The 26,724-nt window shown below is 34.7% G+C and overlaps 1 protein-coding gene across 2 annotated transcripts in view; it reads right to left on the bottom strand.

Annotated features, from left to right (window-relative positions):
• Positions 1-26,724, bottom strand: part of NOX4 (NADPH oxidase 4) — a 161,746-nt gene that overhangs the window by 64,816 nt on the left and 70,206 nt on the right. For both annotated transcript variants that reach the window (XM_049781331.1, XM_049781332.1), the window contains exon 12: positions 1,818-1,878. In XM_049781331.1, coding sequence (XP_049637288.1) covers positions 1,818-1,878 — 61 coding nt within the window. The remainder of the gene's footprint in view (positions 1-1,817; positions 1,879-26,724) is intronic.

The following is a 26,724-nucleotide window of genomic DNA, read 5'->3' as shown; positions in this document are numbered from 1 at the left end:
CCGTTTTTAGCAATTTTGATATATGTCACTATAACTAGTTTAATATGATGTTTCATTGCTTTGATTTGTATTTATCTAATAATAATAAACAACTTAAATATCCAATGATAGAAAAGCAAAACAATGTAGTTTGAATGGAACTGAAGGGTATCATGATATACCAGATAAACAAGAGAGAAATGAATACACAGCAATAACCTTACTCATTTATGGTATGTAGAAACACAAAATAAGGGTATAGATAATATCAACTGATAACAAATCCTAGACAATGGAATATAGAAATAATAACATCAAATTACAGGGGACAAGAAAAGAGAACTACTTCAGTGGACTAGAGGTAATATGTGAAAATGAATATGAAGGATCTTGAGCATTTTGATGTGGGTCACATGAGGTAGTTGAGTACAGCAAAGGCAAAAAATTACAATAGTATTTGTAAATATGTAATCTGTACTAAATCAAAAACAAAAGAGTATCTTGTCTGTGATGCTTCTCTTACAATTCTGTATCAAATTAACTCTAACATCCTACTGATTCCCTATAGTTTAAAAAAAAAAGAATAGTATCTAAGAATGTTTTAGAGTGCTAGTACAATAGGTAGGGTAGTACAATAGGTAGGCCTTGCATGCGAACTAGCAGTTAATCCACAGCATGGCATATGGTCCTGCATGCCCACCAGGAGTGATCCCTTAACATAGAACCTTAAAAAAATCCCTTGACTCCATTTGATGTGGTCAAACAATATTTTTTATAAGGGATCTAGAGATAGTACAGAGAGTAAGGCTTTTGCCTTGCAAATGATGACATAGTTACAATCCCTAGTAACTCATAAAATTATCCTGAAATTCACCAGATCTCTAAGCATAAACAAAAAATAATCTCTGAGCAGTCAGTTATGGCTCAAAACAAAATAATAATTTTTGGTTTACATTTGTTTTATGTTTACACTCATAACCTTTAATAACTAACTTAAATAACCATCTGTGAGCTAACATTTCCTGAGTCATCCTATAGGATAAAATAAATAGAGGATAAATATTATTTATTTTACTTAAGCAGAACTCAATTCAGTACATGACCCAGATAATGACCAGTATAACTGTTACTAAAAAACAACCACTATTCCGGGGGGAGGGAAAAAACCAAAACAACAACCACTATTCCAAAGAGATGTAAATTTTCTATACCATGATGTAATAGCACATGAAAGATATTCTAAACATTAGTACATTTTATAGACATAATCCCAATGTCAATATTTTAAGATTAAAAATAACCATGTAATTTTAAAACTATGTCTTCTAAAAGCATTAAAACAATACATTCCATAATTCCCACTATTATTTCTACTTCTAAAAAACAGGGAGAAGCCTGTGATTTGCATACATAAAAAGCACTATTATTAACAATCACTGAAATCCAAATGTGTTTTAAACCCAAAAGGCAAGAGACAATAATGACAATAATACAAGAATGACAATAAAATATAAACAAAAAAAAAAAAAAAAGGGGCCGGGAAGGTGGCGCTAGAGATAAGGTGTCTGCCTTGTAAGCGCTACCAAGGAACGGACCGCAGTTCGATCCCCCGGTGTCCCATATGGTCCCCCCAAGCCAGGGGCGATTTCTGAGCACATAGCCAGGAGTAACCCCTGAGCGTCAAACGGGTGTGGCCCAAAAACCAAAAAAAAATATAAACAAAAACTGAAAATAAACAACATTTATGTAAACTATGTAGATTCCGTACTACCACACTTAAATTATAGTATAGTCCATTATTTTTCAATAATTCATCTTAAAGCTTTAGTACTACATACCTGTCCAGTCTCCCACTATTTTGAAGTGGACCCCAAAGGTTGCTTTGGTTTCAGTAGGACACTAAAAAATATTAAAATCAATTTTTGTATTACCAAACTATTATTCAAATATGACTTTCATTTTTTCAAAATTCCTCTATCAATATAAATAGAAGCCAATAAATTAAAAAATCTATAAAAGTCCCTAATAATGTATGAAAACTAATGGCAATATTAAATACAAAACGGCAATACAATAGTATGCATCTTTCATCTAAGTTTATATGTAAGCAACGGAATATAGTTTAAAACTACTAGCATATTGTATCCATTTATAAATCTGAAGGTTTTTTATTTTTAAGCACCATGATTTATAATGCTGCTAAAGGAAGAGATTTATGCATACAATATTCTAACACAGTACCCACCATCAATCAGCATGTCCACTTCTCTTCACCTTTGTTTCAGTGTCTCCTCCCAAGCACTGCTTCCTATCCCCTGCCCTTGGTAAACCAGTTCTATAAGATGTTTCTCAGATTCTAATGAATCATTATTTCTACAATTACTTATACCACATGTCTGTAAAAGTACTCTTCTCCAAGTACAACTATATTTAAAAAAAACTATATGTATTAAGATATAATGGAATACCACTTGATTCTATGAACTATACTTTAATAAAATATTTAGGAGAACTAGACAGTTGAACACAAAAGAAGAAATCTAGAATGGACCAGAGAGAGATAATACAGAGTTTATACCTTTTTCCTTGACTGTATCTGACCTAAGTTTGATCCCAAACACTGCATAAGGTCTGCTTGGTGGTAAAGGTCAAATGCTGACCTTGCCATGTATTTGGGATTATGTATGTTTCTTCTAGTTTATGACTAGGAAATAACAAGTCCAACACTGATGAACAGAGAAAGTTATTCCATTCTAACAATGCTTATATAGGACAAAAGGATCTAGGATATGTGCAGGGTGACAGAGCACCAGGACATCAGAGATGGGCGGCTAAGGATGTGAAATGGCAGGAAAAAGTTAAATATAAACATTAGTAATGTTTTATAGATTAAGGATGTTTTGGGAATAACACAGTGGATCATAAAAAGAGCTTTATCTTTTTCAATTAGAGCTCTCTGTGAGGGAGGATGGGTAACCCAGAGTCAAGCCTGAGAGAGACCTCTGATCATGGGGAGATGGAGCCCTCTTTCCTATCTCTAGAACGTATTTCTGAAACTTTTGTCTCAAAAAGAATCCCCAGAGTAGTTGCTCAACAGATTTTGTTCAGCCAGGCAGTTCAGGAATAGCGTCACAACATTTCCCCCTTGTTTGTTTGCAAAAAGCAAGAAATTGAGATAGAATTGATGGGCCATGATCTCTGCATGAACTAGTCTTCACCCCAAAGCAAAAATAATGTAATAATAATAGTGTCTATTTCTTTTTTATTATTATTGGAACCATTATACTTTACCAAATTTCAAAATAATTAAAAATTAGATTCTTAATATGATCTAAATTTTTCATGCTCAAAAAATTTTATATTAAATGAGTTTTATTTTCTTCCTTCCTTTAATTCTCAGAAAACTCTGGAGTAAACTAACAGAGGAGAGAATTAGTTTGTGATCCAGATACTAAAAAAAGTTAAAAGTTAAAAAAGTTTAAAGAAATTACTATCAAAGAAAGATATTTCCTAAGTGTTTAAAAAATAAATTATTATTTTTACATTAACAGAAATTTTTTACTTAGTAAAAAAATATAGAATCTTTTACTTTCAAGAATGCCAATCTCTCATTATAAAATTAAACATTTCTATAAAGTTCAGTTTTTAATATCTGATTTTAATGAATATTAATAGCAACTAACATTTCTGTTTAAAATTTATATAGAAGTATCTTTCAACATAAATATAAAATCATTAAAGATTTAGTCACAATATACCATAAATATATATTTAACATATAGTGTGTATGTATGTATTTAAAAATTCTATAAAAATTAAGACTTTTTCAAATGTATCTACCATTATTATAATATATTAATGAATATATTGTTAATTACATTAATTATAGATTAATATATTTATATTTTATAAATGATATGTTGTAAATGATATAGAAAGTACATGGTACAGTGTATTATAATTTCACTACAGAAAGAGTAGAGAAATTTCTTGACAAAGAACAGATATCCCACATGAACCAGTGATGGCATTTTATGTTATTTTCATCAAACCCAAAAATATCCATTAAAATGATATATAAACACCTGTGCTCATTGTAGCTCTGTGTAGAGGATATGGAAACAAACCACATTTCCAATTACATATGAATCACTAAAATTGGGATATATATGCACGAAGGGAATTTTGGAGCCACAAGGAAAGATAAACTGTATATTACTTAAATGTAACCATAGGGTATCATATTAAATAAAAATGGAAAACAAATACCAGATGTTCTCATTTATCTGCTGCATATACAAAATTTAGTGAACAGACAATATCAAATGAAGCTACTGATTACAGAACCAATATTCTTAAGTAGGCGATGGAGGGTGAAAGAAAGTAAAATGTGAAGTTACATGAGAACAGTAGTGATAGACTTGGGTTCTGTGGTGACAGAAAGTGCAGCATCTTTCTACATCAAAATCATTAATATTAATATGATTTTAAGTATGCTACAAAAAAACAGTAACAACAATAATGAAAAGAATCCAAAGAGAATTACTCTCAACTAACTGTATTCTCATATTACTTGATATGTCTTCATTGTAAACTAAATCATAGATTTGAAAAAAAGATCTAAGGCAAGAGAATATCAAAATGCAGATTACAAAATCTTGTGTTTTTTTGATGTGCAGAAGTATATATCTGCCTTGGTTCTATGTTATAATATATTCTAAGGAAGAAATACTATTTTAAGTATTTTTAATCCTAGTCATTCTATCTTTGCAGTAAAGATAATGGTAGAGATATTTATGATTAATATGTAATATTAATTTGGGTAGGGAATCTATAAACTTCCCTATTCTAAGTGTTAGTTGAATACATATGTAGCTTTTAGAACTGTTGGTTTTGAATAGATAATAATAAAATTTCTTTGATATATTTAAAATATTCAGTTAAGATTTATAATAACTTAACCAAATTTAATTGTACATTGCAATAAATTTTGAAAATGTACTCTATTTACTTTAACTCACCAAATAGATATCTTATGACTCCATAATGTCCCTTTACTATTTTAGAAATACATTTGCTCTAGTGTACCACTGACCTGTTTTATGCTACTATAAATTATATATTCCTTCTCTGGAATTTGATAAAAGTATGTAAAATGTAAACCAGTTCAATATTGTTTCTCTCAAATTCTTGCAACTAATGTCTTGAAAAGTAACTGAAAAATCCTTCCTTAGCTAATAATTAAGAAAAATTTTTCTACTGCCCTCCACTTAAACCCTGCTGAACTATTGGTGCCAGTATCTTTAGTCATCTAGATATGTTAACAGTTTTGATCCTTCTCATGCTCGGTTGCCCCTTTCTCATAGATGACTGCTACCATCCTCCTTTGGACTATGTCATACCCACTCTCAAACACAAAACTGAGGATGTGTTAGCATCTATATGAGATTTCACCCCTTCAGTATCACTAACTACGTTTTGGTGATTTTGCGATCTTTACTCAAATACTTCCATGATTACCATTTGTGCAAATAGAATTATGAGACATTATTAACCTGCATAAACACTGAAAATGCTAGTATTTTATGACGAGAAAGTAAAATTAACAGATTATAAAAATGAACAGTTTGCTGAAACAGAAAGAAACAGTGCTGGTCTCAGAAAATCGGAAATATGAAGTTCAAATCACAGCACTCACAAATCTTTATGAGCAATGAATATAAAAAGGAATTCACGTGCTCGGATAAACAGAAACACTAGTATTGGCAAATCATCAAGTTCAAATGAAGCTTCAAAATTTCTATATTACAAAGTTAAATCAATGTTCCAAATGAAGACCAAAGAAATAATAAATATTAATAAATAAATTATTAAAAGAACAATTCAATCAACTAAATATGAACTGATGAAAAGTATCAAAAAGCCCATACAAATGAAATTGAAGTAGTTAAAAATACATTAGCAAGCCATAACAATAGAATTTATCATATGGAGGGCCATATAAATGATACTGGAGATAAAGTAGTGGCCATAAATAAGAAGTAACAAAAGAAAAGAGAGATAAAAAAATGAAGATATTGTATGAGTTCTGATAGATAATAGCAAAAAGAATTTTAATCATAGCTATAATAGAAGGGGAGAGAAAAAGGGGAAGAATGACTGGCTGAAGAAATAGTCATCATGAACTTTTTTGATCTCTTCAGAGAAGCATCTGCATAGATTTAAGAGGTCTCAAGACTACCAAACAAAATAGATTTAAACAAGACAGATAGTGACCAATAGGCTAAAAACAAAAGAAAAAGAAAAATTCCAGAAGCAAGAGAGAAAAAGAAACTACCCTCAAATATATGGGAAATAACGTAAGAACTACAACTGATCTTTCATATGATATTTAACAAGCTAGTGAAATGGCATACACAAAGTACTCTAGCTTAGAGTACTCTACATAGTGAAGATTTAATTACACTTAAGGGAGGTTTAATAAACATTTCAGACAAAGACTGACTGTGATAACCATGACTTGGCAGAACTCCTGGGACCAATAATAAAAGACCCAAGTCTAGGACGTGGCCTATGATCTGTAGAACAACCAAGATCTCTAACTTCAGAGGTCTGACTGAGACAACTGCAACCGAGCAGTTCCTCTGGAAACATAAGAAAAGACTATCCTATGCTTCATTTTAGGATTGGGTCAAAAACCAAGACCACCAACTACAGAAGATTGATTAAAACAACAGTGATGGAACAGAACTCCTAGAATCGTAAAGAAAGACTCCATCATAAATTCAATCCTTTGATCTGTGTAAATACCAAGATCTTTAGCGACAGAGGCAGGGTTTTATTATCCACGATGGAGCAGAAAGTTTCCAGACACCACCAAAGGACCAAGGGGAAAGTAAAAGAACATGTATGGAGCCTGTAGTTATTCCCATGACAGTCTATTTCAAGGGCAGAGAAACCCTGTATCTCTTAGGCCAAGGGAATTCCCTTTCTAATTTCTCCAATATTTACTGTGCCAATGCAAGAAAAAAAAAGAGAGAAGCACAAATTAACTTTTTGGGGGGGTTTTGTTATTGTTGTTTGTTGCTTGTATTTTTTTCATAGGTTTTCTTGTGTGTGTGTGTGTGTGTGTGCTTTGTTTTTATTTCAGGACCATGGTTATTGTGTGGTTGGTGTCTTTATTGCTGTGGTGCTTTTCGAGTTTTTTATTTGATTTTTAAAAAAAATGTTTTTAGTATTGTTATGTTTTTCTTCCTTTTTCCCTTTCTTCTCTTAAATTGATATTTATAGCCTCTAGAAGGACTCTTCCCATTTTTTGCTTGTTTGATTTTGCCCTGTTTTATTTTATTGTTTTTCTTTCCTTCAAACAGAACCACATAATTTGAAACATCTTGTTCTGTCTCACAAACTAAGGGGGAAATAATGGAGGGTACCAAGACCAGACAATCATATGAACATTAAGTAGAAATAAAAAAAATGATCAGACTTAATCAAATCCAAAGCCAACGACAATAGACTCGACACCCAATCTACAACATGCTAGACACAGAGGGGACCACTTATACTAGCAACCCGGCGGGTAAAGGAGAGGGATGTGGGATGCTTGCTGGGAACAGAGGTGGAGGGAGGACAACATTGGTGGTGGGAATGCCCCTGATTCAATGTCACTATGTACCTAAAAAATTACTGCAAAAGATTTGTAATCTACTTAGGTCAAAATAAAAACTTAAAAAAAATGTAAAGAAGAGAGATTCAGAAAGGATGGCCCAACAATAACATTTTTAGAACCAAAATTCGAATGTGTAATATAAGAAAACACTGATATAAATAAACTCTTGTTTGACCTAAAAAAGAAAAAGAATGATAAAGAATTCAATATTTATAATAAAGAAACACATTGAGGTAAAATGATAGTAATTAGCGATTAGCACACTTCACTTCACCATTAGATGATCAACCAGATGGAATATCAGTAAAGAGACAAAAACACTAAATGGAAAACTAAAAGAACTACGATCGTTGGACACATACAGAGCTTTTCATTTCAAAAATAAGAATACACATTCTTCTCTAGTTCAGGTGGAACATTTTCAAGAACAGATAAAATATCAAAATAACTAAAAGACATAAAAATACAAATATCAAAATTATACAAAGTAACCTTGAAGACCACAATATCATAACAGTATAAACTAACCACAGAAAGAAGATGGAGAAAAATATCCCAATACATGGAAGCTAAATAAAACACTGCTAAACAGCAATTCAATCAAAAAAGAAATCATGGGATAAATGAAAAGTTTCCTTCAAACTAATGACAAAGAAAACAAGTTGTTGGAATAAATATGCTACAGCATAGTTGCAATATAGTGAAAATTAATAGCAATATAGACCTACTTTAAGCAAGGAGGTAAAAGTTCTAATCAATGAGCTAAACATATACTCAAAATCAAAATAAACTATAATTACTATAAAGAGAAAAATAGTAAAAATGAGAGATATCAACATGGTAGAAACTAAGAAAGCAATTCAAATAATCATTAAAACCAGTACTTGGTTTATAGAAAGAAAGAACAAGATCATAAATCTTTAAGTAGACACATGAGGAAAATACAGTAAAAATGCTCCAAATAATCAATTATTTTTTAATAAATTACTGTTTAAATTACTATATATTACATATTATTTATAATACATTTATTTCTGTCAGTCATAATCCAAAATCAATTAATAATTAATATCAATTATTATCAATTAATCAATTAATATCAATGTAAAATTCTCTCCATCATTTTCCTAGAATTCCCACCTATTCCCAAGACTAACCACTTAGTAGGCATAAAATAATAGTATATTTTATATTGACTGTTTACAGCTAAGTGGTGATGAAATTTTTTGTTAAAATATGCAGCAAAAAGAAAAGAAAAATTTGTGAAAATTACTGTACTTGCAATGAGGTTATTAAATCATTGTCAGAAGGTTTACTAAGATATTTATCGCTGCTTGATCATTTTGTTATTTGTTTTGTTTCATAATGTTAGGTAACTTTAAATATATATATTTATATCTAAAATTGTTGTGTCCCTCATTGGACGACAGTATTAAAAATTTTGGAGTTGTTATGGGGCCACATATGTGGTTGCCCAGTCCATAATTACAAGCTTTGTGGTATCGCAGTTTGTGAGGTGTGGTTTTGGCTGCCAGCCCTTCCAAAAGTATAAGAAGGTGGCAGAATGGTGGTCACTCTGTCTCCAAAACATCCTAGTGATATTATTCCCCGAATAAGCACACCAAGACTTTGATGTCTCTGCAGAGATCAGAGTTTAAATGGTGAATCTGGGTTACTGGTGAGGAGGTGATTGTGGTAGTGGGAACAACTGGTATGGCTTTGCAGGATGGTGACTGCTCTCTTCTCCCAAGATTGCCAGTTTCCAGCTATGCAGCCAATGTACCCAGGATCTTTCATTGCTTAGTTTACATCTCATTTGAGAATAGAGTAGGTCGACAGATTGGTGGAATGCTGACATAGCAACTGCATTTGTGGGGCAGTTTTGGCTGTCAGGCATTCATAAGTAAGAGAAGGCAGAGGTAGGGTTTCTGCACTCACTCCTAAAAAGTTCTTATGATGTCAATCCAAATACCTAGAATTTTGATAGGTTCAGTATCTCTGCAGTGAACAGTGGTTTTGTGGTGATGTGAGTCACTGGTGAGGTGGTTATTGTGGGTTGTTTATGTATGTATGTATGTATGTATATGTGTGTGTGTATGAAAGGGAAGAAATTATAATATATCCTCAGCATTTAAACATACAATGTGAAGTTACTATGAACAAATTTATATTCTTAAACTGGAGGAACTAGAGGAAATACATAAATTGGTAGCATCTTGTAATCACCCAATGAATGAAGAAGAAAAAAGAAACCCCAAATAGACCAATCACAAGTACAGAAATCAAAACAATCATTAAGAAGCTCCCCAAGAACAGAAGCTTGGTCCAAATGGGTTCAATAGTGAGTTCTCTCAAATCTTCAGGGAAAATTTAATGCCTTTACTGTTATTCAAAAATATAGAATATAAAGGAATTCTTGCTAATACCTACTATAAAATTAACATTACACCAATATCCAGAGTCAGTCAACATTTCAAAATCCAGGCCAATATTCCTGATTGATATTGATGCAAAAAATACTTAACACAATCATAGCTACCTATAACAGTATATAAAAACAAACACGCAAACAAAAAGATATACTCATATCATGTAGGATTTATTCCAGGAATGCAAGATTGGTTTGCCATACATAAACTAATTAACATAATATACCACATTTCAAAAACAACCATATGATCATATTAATCAAAGTATAGAAAGTTTTTGACAAGATCTAATTCCACTCATGATAAAAATAAAATTCATAAACAAAATGGGGGTGGATGAAAGTTTCCTCAAAATTGTGATGACCATCTATAACAAATCCATAGCTAGTACATTCTTAATGACTATAAATTTAAAGCACTTCTTCTGAGATCATGTGCAAGATATGAATGTCCACTTTGGTTGACTATAGTATTTGAAGTCCTGATTATAGCCATCAGACAAGAAAAACAAATCAAAGGCATCCAAATTGAAAAAGAAGTCAAATTATCACTATTTGCAGTGTCATGATAATATACACAAAGAACAGTAAAGAATTTCTCAAAAATTCCTTTAAAAACAATAAATATCTGGCTACAAAATCCATACACAAAAAAATTGTTTTGTTCTTAAAGACAATAAATGAACAAAAAGAGAAAGATATCAATGAATCTATCCCCTTTAAAACACTATTCAAAAACATCAAGTATCAAGTAATCAACTTAAAAATCTGAAAGAACTATATCATGATAAATTTAAATCACTTAAGAAATAGATATAGAAGACCTTAAAAATTAGAAAAATATTCCATACTCATGGGCTGGAAGAATCAATATTGATAAAAATAACTGTCATAGTCAATCTATTATATAGATTTAATACAATCCCTATTATATAGATTCAATAAATCCCTATTCAAATTCAGACAAGGTCGTCACAGACATAGAAAAGTCAATAAGAAAATTTGTTTGAAATCAGAAAAGACCAGGAATATTTAAAGCCTTACTGAAAAAGAAAATATGAGAAAGTATTGCATTACCTAATATAAAACTGTATTATAAAGTGAGAATAGCACACATCAAAAACAATATGTGGGGCTGAAGCGATAGCACAGTGGTAAGGCATTTGCCTTGCATGCAGCCAACCCAGGACTGGGATGGATCCCCGTCAGCCCATATAGTCCCCAGAGTTTGCCAGAAGTTATTTCTGAGTGCAGAGCCAGAAATAACTCCCAAGTGTCACCGGGTGTGACCCAAAAGCCAAAAAAAAAAAAAAAAGTGAGATGGCTAGAATGTGGCAAAAATGAAACTCTAACCCAATTCTGTGGGAATATTGCCAATGTCAATAAAACTCTGTAGAAATCAATATTAATTCTTCATTAAATTTAGTCTTGAGCTGCCACAAGATCCAGCAATTTTACATTTGGGAATATATGTTTAGGACTTAAAAACATTAATTAATTAATTATTAAGAATTAAAAACATTCAATCTGACATACACACAGCATTATTCATTGCTGCAGTAAGTATAACAACTAAGATATGGAATAACCTGTGTCCAGTGACAGATATATGAATTATGAAAATATTGTGTATATATAATATACATATATATGATGGAATACTATTCAGCTGAAAGGAAAGATGAAATCAAGCAATTTGCTGCAACCTGGTTGGAAGTTGAAGATACCAAGTTCATTGAAGTAAGCTAGAAAATGACAAAGCTGGATGATCAGACTTATGTGTAGAATAAATTAGTGATTATAATGTGGTAAAAGAAGAATGTATAGGTATGCATCATTAACCATAGAGTTAGGAAGGAGGTGAACTGAAAAGAAAAGTAATCAAGGCAGGAAGGAAGAATTTGAGATAGGGAAGTAATGGGGAAACAGGGGCTAGGGCTTCAGTTATATTAGAAAGGTAAACAAGGGCCCGGAGAGATAGCACAGCGGCGTTTGCCTTGCAAGCAGCCGATCCAGGACCAAACGTGGTTGGTTCGAATCCCGGTGTCCCATATGGTCCCCCGTGCCTGCCAGGAGCTATTTCTGAGCAGACAGCCAGGAGTAACCCCTGAGCACCGCTGGGTGTGACCCAAAAACAAACAAACAAACAAACAAAACAAAATAAAAGAAAGGTAAACAAGTGGTATAGCTATAAATCCAAAGCAAAGACAACAACACTAAAAACATGAGATCTAAGCTTCAGCCACCAAACTTTGCAATGTGTTTGTCAAGATATCAGGTAGGAGTGGATGATTATGGGGAACAGAAACACTGGGTGATGGGACTTGACACTAGTGGAAGGATTAGAGTTGAAATAGTAAATGGCTAAACTCAGCTATCATTAACTCTATAAATCAAAGTTTGATAATTAAATTTAAAACATTTTAAAAGCATCCTTTAGGGCTGGAGTGGTAGCACAGCAGTAGGGCATTTGCTTTGCACGTGGCTGACCCAGGATGGATGCAGGTTCAATACCAGGCATCCCATATGGTCCCCTGAGCCTGCCAGAAGTGATTTCTGATAGCACAGCGGCATTTGCCTTGCAAGCAGCTGATCCAGGACCTAAGGTGGTTGGTTTGAATCCCGGCATCCCATATGGTCCCCTGTGCCTGCCAGGAGCTATTTCTGAGCAGATAACCAGGAGTAACCCCTGAGCGCCACCAGTGTGGCCCAAAAACCAAAAACCAAAAAAAAAAAACAAAAACAAAAAAAAAAGTTATTTCTGAGTGCAGAGCCAGAGTAACCCCTGAGCGTCGCCCTATGTGGCCCCCTCCAAAGGCAAAAAAATAAAATAAATAAAAAAACAATAAAAAGCATCCTTTAGTACATTTTTCCTAGAAACACCCTTAAATTTGAAGAAATACTGCATAAAATAATATAAAGTATGGCTTTAATTAATTATGAACTCAATGATGAACTCAAGATCACATTTAAATGGCTTTGCAAAGTAACATTCTAATTTATTTGTGTTTAAAGCACTTGAAGTAAAAAACTCATGGAGAGTAGGGAAGCTATAATACAATAGTTAAGCAATGCATGTGGGTGATCTGAATTCAATCCACAGCACCATACATTGTACCTGAGGATCACTTGATCAGAGCCAGGAATAAGCCCTGAGCATGGACAAGTGTTGCCAAAAACAAAGAAAAAAACTAAAAATAACAAGCAAATAAAAGAATTATAACATTTATCTGTATATCGTGTTTCTCCTTGAATATTATAAAGTAAAACTTATCTGATATTTCAAGTAAATATGCTTCTGTGTAATATGAACAGACTTATTTTAGTGAAAGGGCTTCCAAGTAGAATTCAAAATGCTTGAGGAATGCAAGAGTGTTTCTGACTGGATTCTGAGAGACACCTGGTTATCTTTAACTTGCTCAGGGTGACTAAGTACTCAAATGGTTAGAAGGGGAATAAAGTTCTGGGGTCAAAAATCAAAGCCTTGAGCAATCTTCCTGGCTTTAGCACATATTGTTATATTCTATCAAAATATAACATATAGGTGCTTTTCTGTATATTGAAAGAATACTTTAGGCATCAGAATGATAGCATAGTGGGTAGTGAGTTTGCTTTGCATACAGCCAACCTGAGTTTGATCCCCAAGATCCCATATTTTCTGGACCCCTAAACCTGCCAGGAGCTAATTCTGAATGCAAAGCCATTTATGGCTCCAAAACAAAACAAAAACATTCATTTTAATTAAGAAAAAATACATGTATACAAAATATACATGTTCTTCATATATATGCCTAAAAGAATAACTTTATAATGTTAAATTTATAGGACTATAATAGAAGACAAAAAGATAAGTCATTTAAAAAGAACTAATTTTAAATTTTTTATCTTTATGTAATTAAAAATGCTTTAATATTTTAATTGAGAGTCCAGGTAGAGAGTATAGAGGGTAAGGCACTTGCCTTGCATGTAGCCAATCAGGTTCAAGCACTTGCAGCCCAGTTAGTCTTCTGAGCAACTATAGTAATTATTCCCGAGTGCAGAGCCAATGTAACAATGTGTTTAACCAAAGAAATAAATTATGAAATACAAAGACCTTTCATTATTATTGTCAAGATTTTAATTTTGGTCTTTTCACAAGTTCTAGTTTTAAGATTGTCTATACCCATCATACATTTCCATTTAACTTTATATATAATGAAATATATATATATGTATATATAAAATAACTCCATGTATCTACATAAATCATCTTTTATGCCTATACATGGGACCTATATTCCACAAAGATTTCTATATATGAATCCTTATCCTTTGCAGAAATGAATCTCAAATCTAAAAACGATGAGGTATTTTTTCTTGCATCATTTATTCAATGTTCAAGACTTTTTTTTAACTAAAAGAATGTTTGTTCCAAACTATTTCCTATTGGATAGGAACTTGGAGGCTCCCTACAAAAAAAATCATTTATTTTCTAATAACTATATCAAATCTTTTTCAATACTTTGACCCCTATAATCCAGTTAAACTAACATGAATCAACTAATATTTCCTAGTCCATCATGGATTCATCTAGTAGGAAACTCTTAGAAAAATTCATTTTATTCATATTCTTCATATTGAATCCTAGAAATTTTATATATACATTGTACACACACATATATTAGGAGAGCACATTGAATCACACCACAGTCACCAGAAAACTATTTTAAACCTTCACATCCATTTTCTCAAACCCCTGGTAACTTCCATTCTGTGGTCAAAGTGTTTGTTTTATGAGAAATGTTCTGCTTGCTGGCTTCGTTTCACTGTAGACACATGAATGAGATCATCTTGCATTTATCATTCTCTTTTAGATTTGCTTTGACTAATGTGTCCCATCCAGATCTGTCAAAATCATACCAAAAGTTAAGATTCCCTTTTCCTAATATGAGTAGTATCCTATTATATGTGCATACTCCTTTATCCACTCACTTTTGGGCATGAGCTCTTTCCATACTATGGCTGAGGCATATGGTGCTATAATTAAGGTAGATGTATAAATATACTTCAAATTAGTGGTTTTCTGTGTGTGTACTCTTTGGATTAGATGTCTTTAACTCCTAAAAATCATTATTCTGCTGTAATCATGCAATTTTCTTTAACATGGAAGATATGTTAAATGAAGTAAGTTAGAAGAAAAATGAATACAGGATGTTTTCACTTATAGATGGTATTAAGAATAATTGCATTAGAGAATTAGAGGTTGTCTAGAACACTCTTGGCCCAGAGTATATTGAGAAAGTGCAAGAGAGAAAGACAAACATAAAATGACAGATATAGGGTCAAGGAGATTCAGGTACAGTGGTTGTGTTAACTAAATATAGAACTAAATATCCAAACTTTGGAGTCAATTAAAATAAAAGCATAAGACCCAAAATTTAACAACCAACTTAAAAAGGTGCCATCTCTGATGGCAGGCTGAGGGGAGGAAAAGTATGGGGTGAACTCTTAAGAACATTGGTGAAGGGAAATTGACAATGGTGATGGGATAGGTATAAAAACACTGAATATCTAAAACTTAACTATAAATACCTTTGTAAATCACAATGATTTAACTTTAAAAGATATTTAATAAAAGTTAAAAATAATTTGCTTTCCACACAGACTGAAGTAAATTTTATTTCCATCAACAGTAACAAGAGAGTTGCCTTTTCTCTACATTTTCAACAGTAATTATTTCTGGCTAGGCCATTCTCACTGGTGTTATGAGATATTCCAATGCTATTTGATATGAATTTCCCTAACAATAAATGATATAAAAGCATTTTTCAAGTATTAATTATACACATCTTTGAAGAAACATTAGCTAATGGAGTTGTTTAGTTTACAGTTGAGTTTATGAGGTCTTTGTATACATTTGTCAGATATATAGTGTGAAATTATTTTCTATCATTAAATATTTTGCCTTTCTGTTTAATGACAATTTTTTTTTCATTTTGCAATGAAGAAGCTTTGTAATTTGGTATTATACTGATTGGTTACTTTGGTTCTTTATTTCTTGCAAATAAAGTAAATAACTAAAGACCACTGAAGCAAATTTTCATGGACAGCATTGCCTATTTCCTCAATATATTTGATAGATTTGGAACTAATGCACTAAAGCATAAATATTTAACCCATTTTGAGTATATTTCTAAGTATGGTGTGAAATTATCAAATTAAATTATTTTGCATGTGCTATCTGATTTTTATAAGATACTGTTGAAATGAAGAAATATATTTTTCTTTACTTTATTTTTTTAATTTATTTAAACACCTTAATTACATACATGATTGTGTTTGGGTTTCAGTCATGTAAAGAACACCACCCATCACCAGTGCAACATTCCCATCACCAATGTCCCAAGTCTCCCTTCGCCCCACCCGACCCCCGCCTGTACTCTAGACAGGCTCTCCATTTTCCTCATACATTCTCATTATTAGGAGAGTTCAAAATGTAGTTATTTCCATAACTAAACTCATCACTCTTTGTGGTGAGCTTCCTGAGGTGAGCTGGAACTTCCAGCTCTTTTCTCTTTTGTGTCTGAAAATTATTATTACAAGGGTGTCTTTCATTTTTCTTAAAACCCATAGATGAGTGAGACCATTCTGCGTTTTTCTCTCTCTCTGACTTATTTCACTCAGCATAATAGATTCCGTGTACATCCATGTATAGGAAAATTTCATGACTTCATCTCTCCTGACAGCTGCATAATATTCCATTGTGTATATGTACCACAGTTTCTTTAGCCATTCGTCTGTTGAAGGGCATCTTGGTTGTTTCCAGAGTCTTGCTATGGTAAATAGTGCTGCAATGAATATAGGTGTAAGGAAGGGGTTTTTGTATTGTATATTTGTGTTCCTAGGGTATATTCCTAGGAGTGGTATAGCTGGATCGTATGGGAGCTCGATTTCCAGTTTTTGGAGGAATCTCCATATCGCTTTCCATAAAGGTTGAACTAGACGGCATTCCCACCAGCAGTGGATAAGAGTTCCTTTCTCTCCACATCCCCGCCAACACTGTTTATTCTCATTCTTTGTGATGTGTGCCATTCTCTGGGGTGCGAGGTGGTATCTCATCGTTGTTTTGATTTGCATCTCCCTGATGATTAGTGATGTGGAACATTTTTTCATGTGTCTTTTAGCCATGTGTATTTCTTCTTTGTCAAAGTGTTTGTTCATTTCTTCTCCCCATTTTTTGATGGGGTTAGATGTTTTTTTCTTGTAAAGTTCTGTCAGTGCCTTGTATATTTTGGAGATTAGCCCCTTATCTGATGGGTATTGGGTGAATAATTTCTCCCACTCAGTGCGTAGCTCTTGTATCCTGGGCACTATTTCCTTTGAGGTGCAGAAACTTCTCAGCTTAATATATTCCCATCTGTTAATCTCTGCTTTCACTTGCTTGGAGAGTGCAGTTTCCTCCTTGAAGATGCCTGTAATGTCCTGGAGTGTTTTGCCTATGTGCTGTTCCACATAACTTATGGTTTTGGGGCTGATATCGAGGTCTTTAATCCATTTGGATTTTACCTTCGTACATGATGTTAGCTGGGGGTCTAAGTTCAATTTTTTGCAAGTGGCTATCCAATTGTGCCAACACCACTTGTTGAAGAGGCTTTCCCTGCTCCATTTAGGATTTCCTGCTCCTTTATCAAAAATTAGGTGGTTGAATGTCTGGGGAACATTTTCTGAGTATTCAAGCCTATTCCACTGATCTGAGGACCTATCCTTATTCCAATACCATGCTGTTTTGATAACTGTTGCTTTGTAGTAAAGTTTAAAGTTGGGGAAAGTAATTCCTCCCATATTCTTTTTCCCAATGATTGCTTTAGCTACTCGAGGGTGTTTATTGTTCCAAATGAATTTCAAAAGTGTCTGATCCACTTCTTTGAAGAATGTCATGGGTATCTTTAGAGGGATGGCATTAAATCTGTATAATGCCTTGGGGAGTATTGCCATTTTGATGATGTTAATCCTGCCAATCCATGAGCAGGGTATGCGTTTCCATCTCCGCGTGTCCTCTATTATTTCTTGGAGCAGAGATTTATAGATTTCTTTGTATAGGTCCTTCACATTTTTAGTCAAGTTGATTCCAAGATATTTGAGTTTGTGTGGCACTATTGTGAATGGGGTTGTTTTCTTAATGTCCATTTCATCCATATTACTATTGGTGTATAGAAAGGCCATTGATTTTTGTGTGATAATTTTGTAGCCTGCCACCTTGCTATATGAGTGTATTGTTTCTAGAAGCTTTTTGATAGAGTCTTTAGGGTTTTCTAAGTAGAGTATCATGTCATCTGCAAACAGTGAGAGCTTGACTTCTTCCTTTCCTATCTGGATTCCCTTGATATCCTTTTCTTGCCTAATCGCTATAGCAAGTACTTCCGGTGCTATGTTGAATAGGAGTGGTGAGAGAGGACAGCCTTGTCTTGTGCCAGAATTTAGAGGGAAGGCTTTCAGTTTTTCTCCATTGAGGATAATATTTGCCACTGGCTTGTGGTAGATGGCCTTCACTATATTGAGAAAGGTTCCCTCCATTCCCATCTTGCTGAGAGTTTTGATCAAGAATGGGTGTTGGACCTTATCAAATGCTTTCTCTGCATCTATTGATATGATCATGTGGTTTTTATTTTTCTTGTTATTGATGTTGTGTATTATGTTGATAGATTTACGGATGTTAAACCAGCCTTGCATTCCTGGGATGAAACCTACTTGATCGTAGTGGATGATCTTCTTAACAAGGCATTGAATCCTATTTGCCAGGATTTTGTTGAGGATCTTTGCATCTGCATTCATCAGTGATATTGGTCTGTAATTTTCTTTTTTGGTAGCGTCTCTGTCTGGTTTAGGTATCAAGGTGATGTTGGCTTCATAAAAGCTATTTGGAAGTGTTTCTGTTTGTTCAATTTCATGAAAGAGTCTTGCCAAGATTGGCAGTAGTTCCTCTTGGAAAGTTTGATAGAATTCATTAGTGAATCCATCTGGACCTGGGCTTTTGTTTTTCGGCAGACATTTGATTACTGTTTTAATTTCATCAATGGTGATGGGGGTGTTTAGATATGCTACATCCTCTTCCTTCAACCGTGGAAGATTATAAGAGTCCAAGAATTTATCCATTTCTTCCAGGTTCTCATTTTTAGTGGCGTAGAGTTTTTCAAAGTAGTTTCTGATTACCCTTTGAATCTCTGTCATATCAGTAGTGATCTCTCCTTTTTCATTCCTGATACGAGTTATCAAGTTTCTCTCTCTCTCTTTCTTTGTTAGGTTTGCCAGTGGTCTATCAATCTTGTTTATTTTTTCAAAGAACCAACTTCTGCTTTCGTTGATCTTTCGGATTGTTTTTTGAGTTTCCACTTCGTTGATTTCTGCTCTCAGCTTTGTTATTTCCTTCTGTCTTCCTATTCTTGGGTCCTTTTGTTGAGCATTTTCTAGTTCTATTAGCTGTGTCATTAAGCTACTCAGGTAAGCTCCTTCTTCCTTCCTGATGTGTGCTTGCAAAGCTATAAATTTTCCTCTCAGTATTGCTTTTGCTGTGTCCCATAAGTTCTGATAGTTTGTCTTTATTGTCATTTGTTTCCAGGAACCTTTTTATTTCCTCCTTGATTTCATCTCGGACACACTGGTTATTGAGCATGAGGCTGTTTAACTTCCAGGTGTTAAAGTGTTTCTTCTGAGTCCCTTTGGAGTTTACAAATAATTTCAGAGCCTTGTGGTCAGCGAAGGTAGTCTGCAAAATTTCTATCCTCTTGATCTTATGGAGGTATGTTTTATGTGCCAGCATGTAGTCTATCCTGGAGAATGTCCCATGTACATTGGAGAAGAATGTGTATCCAGGTTTCTGGGGATGGAGTGTCCTATATATATCCACTAGGCCTCTTTCTTCCATTTCTCTCCTCAGGTCTAGTATATTCTTGTTGGGTTTCAGTCTGGTTGACCTATCCAGTGTTGACAAAGCCGTGTTAAGGTCCCCCACAATTATTGTGTTGTTGTTGATATTATTTTTCAGATTTGTCAACAGTTGTATTAAATATTTTGCTGGCCCCTGATTCGGTGCATATATGTTTAGGAGAGTGAATTCTTCCTGCTCTACGTACCCCTTGATTAATATAAAATGTCCGTCTTTGTCCCTTACAACCTTCCTGAGTATAAAGTTTGCATTATCTGATATTAGTATGGCCACTCCAGCTTTTTTATGGGTGTTGTTTGCTTGGATAATTTTTCTCCAGCCTTTTATTTTGAGTCTATGTTTGTTCTGACTATTCAGGTGCGTTTCTTGTAGGCAGCAGAAGGTTGGATTGAGTTTTTTGATCCATTTAGCCACTCTGTGTCTCTTAACTGGTGCATTTAGTCCATTGATGTTGAGAGAAAGAATTGTCCTGGGATTTAACGCCATCTTTATTTCAAAATTTGGTGTGTCTTTTGGGTAGTCTTGTCTTAGATTAGGTCTTTCAGTTTTTCTCTTAAGACTGGTTTTGTGTCTGTGAAGTTTCTGAGCTGTTTTTTGTCTGTGAAGCCATGTATTCTTCCGTCAAACCAGAAAGTGAGTTTTGCTGGGTATAGTATTCTGGGTGAAGCATTCATTTCATTCAGTCTTGTCACAATATCCCACCACTGCTTTCTGGCATTGAGTGTTTCTGGTGACAGGTCTGCTGTAAATCTCAGGGAAGCTTGCTTGAACATGATTTCCCCTTTTGATCTTGCTGTTTTCAGAATTCTGTCTCTATCTGTGGGATTTGTCATTGTGACTAGGATGTGTCTTGGGGTGGTTTTTCTGGGGTCTCTTTTGGTTGGTACTCTTCAGGCATGCAGGATTTGATCACATATATTCTTTAGCTCTGGAAGTTTCTCTTTAATGATGTTCTTGACCATTGATTCTTCCTGGAAATTTTCTTCCTGGGTCTCTGGGACTCCAATGATTCTTAAGTTGTTTCTGTTGATCTTATCATAGACTTCTATTTTCATCTGTTCCCATTCTTTGACTAATTTTTCCATTGTCTGCTCATTTGCTTTAAGTTTTTTGTCCAATCTCTCCTGCTGTATGGAATTGTTATGTATCTCATCTTCCACAGCAACAAGTCTATTCTCAGCTTCTGATACCCTGTCCCAGAGCTTATCCATTTTGTCATTCACTTCGTTTACTGACTTTTTCAGTCCTGTTAGTTGACATGTTATTTCAGTTTGGAGTTTTGTGATTTCTGTCTTCATATTTTCTTGGTTCTTATTAGTGTTCTGTTCAACTCGATCCATGGTTTCTTGGAGTCCGTTGAGCATCTTCCATATTGCTAGTCTAAAGTCCTTATCTGAGAGGTTGATTAGTTGGTTGGTCACTATCTGGTCCTCAGAATTGTCATCTTCATTCTCTATGTCTGATGCTGGCCTGCGTTGTTTCCCCATTGTCACACTTGTATTGTGGGTTTTTCTACGTGTTGTGGTGGTATTCATTGTCTATATGATGCAGGCAGCACACTCCTCTGGCTCCTCCCTCTGGATGGGCTGACTTGCCTCTAAGGTAGGGGAGTCCTCTGTGGATGAAGCCTCACACTGGGTCAAATCTTAGGCCCGAGCATGCAACAGAGAAGACAGTCCAGAGAGAAATGTTTGCTTCTGTGGTATAGCGCTGTTCTTAGTGTGATTTTTCCTTCTTGTTGCAATGGAGTTCTTTCCTTAGAAAGAGTGCACGGCCGCGTAGCAAAGCGGAGCGGCTGTGCTCCGCTGGAGCCTCTTTTTGCCCCACTTGGAAGAGTTTCACACAAGAGGACAGTAGACAGACATAACAGGTCACACTCACAGTTTTTCACAGTTGGGCCCCACAGGTCACACTCATAGTTTTTCACAGTTGGGCCCCACTGGGCCGGTGTACTTTCGCGGATTTTCCCCGCCTGGTGTCACACACATGGAGCCGGCTTTTGCAAAGCTTAGCCGGTTTTCATGCTCTGTAGTCCCTCCCTGAAAATGGCATCTGGGCGAGCGAGGTTTCTGGAGCCTTTTTTGCCCCACTCGCAAGAGTTTCACGCAAGAGGACAGTAGACAGACATAGACAGGTCACACTCACAGTTTTTCACATTTGGGCTCCACTTGGCCAGTGTACTTTCGCGGATTTTCCCCGCCTGGTGTCACACACAGGGAGCCAGCTTTTGCAAAGCTTAGCCGGTTTTCATGCTCTGTCTAGCCGGTTTTCATGCTCTGTTTTTCTTTACTTTATACTCTTCACAAATTAAAGATATGTTCTAAAGCTTATTTCTAAGTTCTCAATTCTAATTCAATTAACCTTTTTATGCCTTTACTATAATATAAAACTGGTTTGATTCCTATAGCTTTCTAGTCAAGGAACTTGATGCTCGCTAACACTTCTTTTATTAAAATTTTTTATTTTTAATTATGAAAACAAAGATGCAAAGAAAGAGAAGAAGGTAGTTACAATGGAAGGATAATCACTCATAAACAGAATTCTCAGAATTCCCCTTGCCAAAGAACATTAAGGAAAATAAAACAGAATCCATATACAATTACTTTGTCCCTCAAGTCCTCAGATTGTAATACATAATATTTCTTAATGCTTGCTAACACTTTAACGTAGAATACTTTTGATTATTCTGGCAATTCCATACAAATGTAAATAATAATTTTATCTTTTCTTATATAATTGCAATAAAATTTTGATACTAAATTAAAACATATATATTTGATCTAGTTCTTTTGAAATGTTAAGACTTTTATGTGAGAGTAGAATTTCCATTTTCTTGAGTTATCTATCTTTTTAAAATAAAATTTCTCAATGTATACAAACTTTGCCTCTTTTGTTAAGGTAAACCTAATAATTAACTTGTATAGAATTTTAATTTAATAGTTACTTTCTTGAATTTTTCTTCTACTTTATTGTTTGTAAAAAATGCAGCATATTTTAAAACATTAATTTTGTCGACTTTATTTCTTGGTTTATTGCTTCTTACTAATTTATTATTTTTGTTTGTTTTGTTTTTGGGCCACACCCATTGATGCTCAGGGGTTACTCCTTGGTATGCACTCAGAAATTACTCTTGGCTTTGGGGACTATATGGGACGCCGAGGGATCAAACCGCAGTCTGTTCTAAACTAGCGCTTGCAAGGCAGGTGCCTTACCTCTAGAGCCACCACTCCAGACCCTCTAATTATTTTATATGAAATCTTTCATATGAATGTAAAGTCAAAATACTGAAATAACTTTATAACAGAATGGAGAGCAAATTAACAGTGATAAATCTAGACATCTTTTCCTTGTGCCTGATCTCATAGGAAAGATTTTCAGTTTTTCAGTACTTAGTATGATGTCATCAGTGTATTTGTTATAGACATGCTTAGGCAGATTCTCTATATTTATAGTTTTTGATTCTTTTTATCTTGTAAAATGTTTTCTACATCCTTTGATATAAACATATTATTTTGTTTCTGCTTAGTACTTTTTCCTTTTTAATTTTTAAATTTAGAAACCATGCTATACATATTTATTCATAGCTATGTTTCAATAATACAGTATTACAACACAAACAGTGCCAATTTCCTTTCAGAAATGTTGCCAGATTCCTCTTCGCTCCTCATCATGTCTTCAGATCATGAATATTTTTAAGTTTGGTTATTATACTTTTGCTCTTATGCTAAAAATGCTGTTGGATATTTTGGAGTTAATATGTATAAATGTATATATATATATATATATATATATATTTATATATAACACATTACCAATCCACCCCAGGCCTCTGACTTTTGCTCTATAACTAGCTGTCTATATCATCTAATTTCCATTTTTTATTTCATCCTTCTCTGCCATCATTTTATGCAGCTGCAAGGATGATTTACTAATGCACCTGGCTTGGATGAAAATGGAACATATCATATAAATAATATAAGTTAGAAGGAGAAGTGCATCTACCACATAATCCTACTTATTTATAAAATAATTTAAAACTACTGACAATTGTCAAGGGTTACTCCTCAGGAAATTAACTAGGAACCATCCACATACAAAGCAAAGCTGTATCTCAAGTCCATGTTTTACTTTCATCTTCATTAGCCTAGTGAAGAATTGGCGATCTTATTTAAGAGAATCCATAGCCTTAACTAGTGTTGAAAGAATTGTTAATAAGTCTGCTATATGCATACCAGTGGGCCAGTCTTGGATAAGGGTGGGACATTGATAGAAGGGGACATTGGTGGTGGAACTGATGTTGGAACATTATTATGAAAACTTTTGTAAATAATGTTATCCTGAGGGGAAAAAAACACTGAGGCCTTTAGTACAATAACTTAGACACTAGAGCTTGTATTCATTAAAGTGTGGAAAGGCTGTGAGCAGAATATTTGAGGTGAAGATTAGGAGTTCTACTTTAGACATTCTAACTTAAATTGCCCCTTAGGCATCCAAAGCAAACTCTGATAAACAATTGAATATATGGGGCCGGGAAGGTGGTGCTAAAGGTAAGGTATCTGCCTTGCAAGCGCTAGCATAGAACGGTCCGCAGTTCGATCCCCCGGTGTCCCATGTGGTCCCCCCCAAGCCAGGGGCAATTTCTGAGCACATAGCCAGGAGTAATCCCTGAGCATCAAACGGGTGTGGCCCAAAAACCAAAAAAAAAAACCAAACAAACAAAAAAAAAACAATTGAATATATGAGTCTATAATTTAGACCTGGGGACTATGCCATCCACAAATAGTTCAGTTGGGAAAGGATAACATGCATGCATCTTATATTGGGTAAAAATCACTAGAAATAGGCTTAGATTCAAAAGCAGTTAAAGTAAATAGACACTTCAGTGTTCTAATTTTTACAGTTGCAAAAAATATTAATAGAAGTTGCCATAAATTTAGAAGAAAAATTTTAATTAAAAATACAGAAGACGCCAGAGCAGTGATGCATTGGTAGTGTGTTTGCCTTGCACTTGGCTGACCTAGGATGGACTGCCGTTCGATCCTCCAGCATCCCACATGATCCCCCCAAGCCAGAGCAATTTCTGAGCGCATAGCCAGGAGTAATCCCTGGGCATCACTGAGTGTGGCCCTAAAACCAAAAATAAAATAAAGCAAAGGTTTGTAAATGTCTGGAAATAAAATGATTCCTTAAAATGAAGTCATGAAGGGGCCAGTGAGGTGACGCTAGAGGTAAGGTGTCTACCTTGCAAGCGCTAGCCAAGGAAGGACCATGGTTCGATCCCCCGGCATCCCATATAGTCCCCCCAAGCCAGGAGCGATTTCTTAGCGCTTAGCCAGGAGTGACCCCTGAGCATCAATCAGGTGTGGCCCGAAAAACCAAAAAAAAAAAAAATGAAGTCATGAAATATGCATATACATCAGGGATCCACAAACTATTCAAACAGGGGGCCAGTTCACTGTCCCTCAGACCACTGGAGAGTCAGACTATAGTTTAAAAAAATAAAAACTGTGAACAATAATGGCCTGTGAGCCATAATTTCAAGACCCCTGCCTGAGATTGAGAGGAGGAATCAGAGGACTAACTGAGAGAAAGCGAGAAGGAGGGAAGTCAGAGAATGAGGTGTACATTCCACATATTGCTTGCGGCCTTGGGTGAGTTGGCTGCTAAGAAGGACTGGCAGTGGTGGCAAAAACACATGGCAGGATGAATACATGTCCTTATCCAGCCTCATTAGACCCACATGTCATTGTTTGAGTACCCCTGTTTTACATGGATGGGTATGGACATTATGATACTGAGTAAAATATGAGAGGGAGAGGGATAGACATATAATAAGCTCACTCATTTGTGATGTATAAGAAGAAAAAAAGAAAGTATGGTGATAATATCCAGAGATAATAGAGATGAAGATCAGGAGGACCAGTCCATGGTAGGAAGCTTGCCACATATAGTGGTAAATGCAGTTAGGGTAGGATAGGGAACGATCCACTTTAACAATAACAGTTAGAACTGATCACACTGAACAAGAACTGGATGTTGGGGCAGGAGAGATAACATGGAGGTAGGGCACTTGTCTTGCATGCAGAAGGATAGTGGTTTGAATCCCGGCATCCCATATGGTCCACTGAGCCTGCTAGGAGTGATTTCTGAGCATAGAGCCAGGAGTAACCACAGAGCGCTGCCAGGAGTGATCCAAAAACAAAACAAACAAAAATGGATGCTGAAAGGGGATAAGGTGATATGCATATTATCATTCCATTAGCAATAGTGAAAAACACAGTGTCATGAATGAAAAGAGAGAGAGAAAGAGAGGGAGAGAAATAAATGCCCTCCTAAGAGGCAGGCACAAGGATGGGAGGAAAGGTGTGGGAACAAAACTGAAAACTGAAAACACTGGAGTAGGTAATGTGCACTGATGAAGGGAAATGTACATTGACTGCATGACTAAAACTTAATCATGAACAATTTTGTAACCGTAGTGCTTAAATAATGTAATTAAAAATATTATATTCCTAGTAAGTGACCAGCAGACCCAATGTAAATAATAAACCGGCACAAGGAGATCTGAGATATGTCCATGAGAGTTTTCTCGTAAAATATTGATGTTTTTAAGAAATAGTAAGAGGAAAGGAATTGAATAACTAAATGTGGTCATTTCTAGGAGCCAAGCAAGAGATTTCAAGTTTTTCATTGTTAACTTGACAAGAGTAAACATCCAGAAATAAA

This window comes from Suncus etruscus, chromosome 9, assembly GCF_024139225.1.
Source record: "Suncus etruscus isolate mSunEtr1 chromosome 9, mSunEtr1.pri.cur, whole genome shotgun sequence".
In the NCBI taxonomy this organism is placed as follows: Eukaryota; Metazoa; Chordata; class Mammalia; order Eulipotyphla; family Soricidae; genus Suncus; species Suncus etruscus.
The sequence above is the reverse complement of the archived record's forward strand: the minus strand, read 5'-3'. Positions and strand labels throughout refer to the sequence as shown.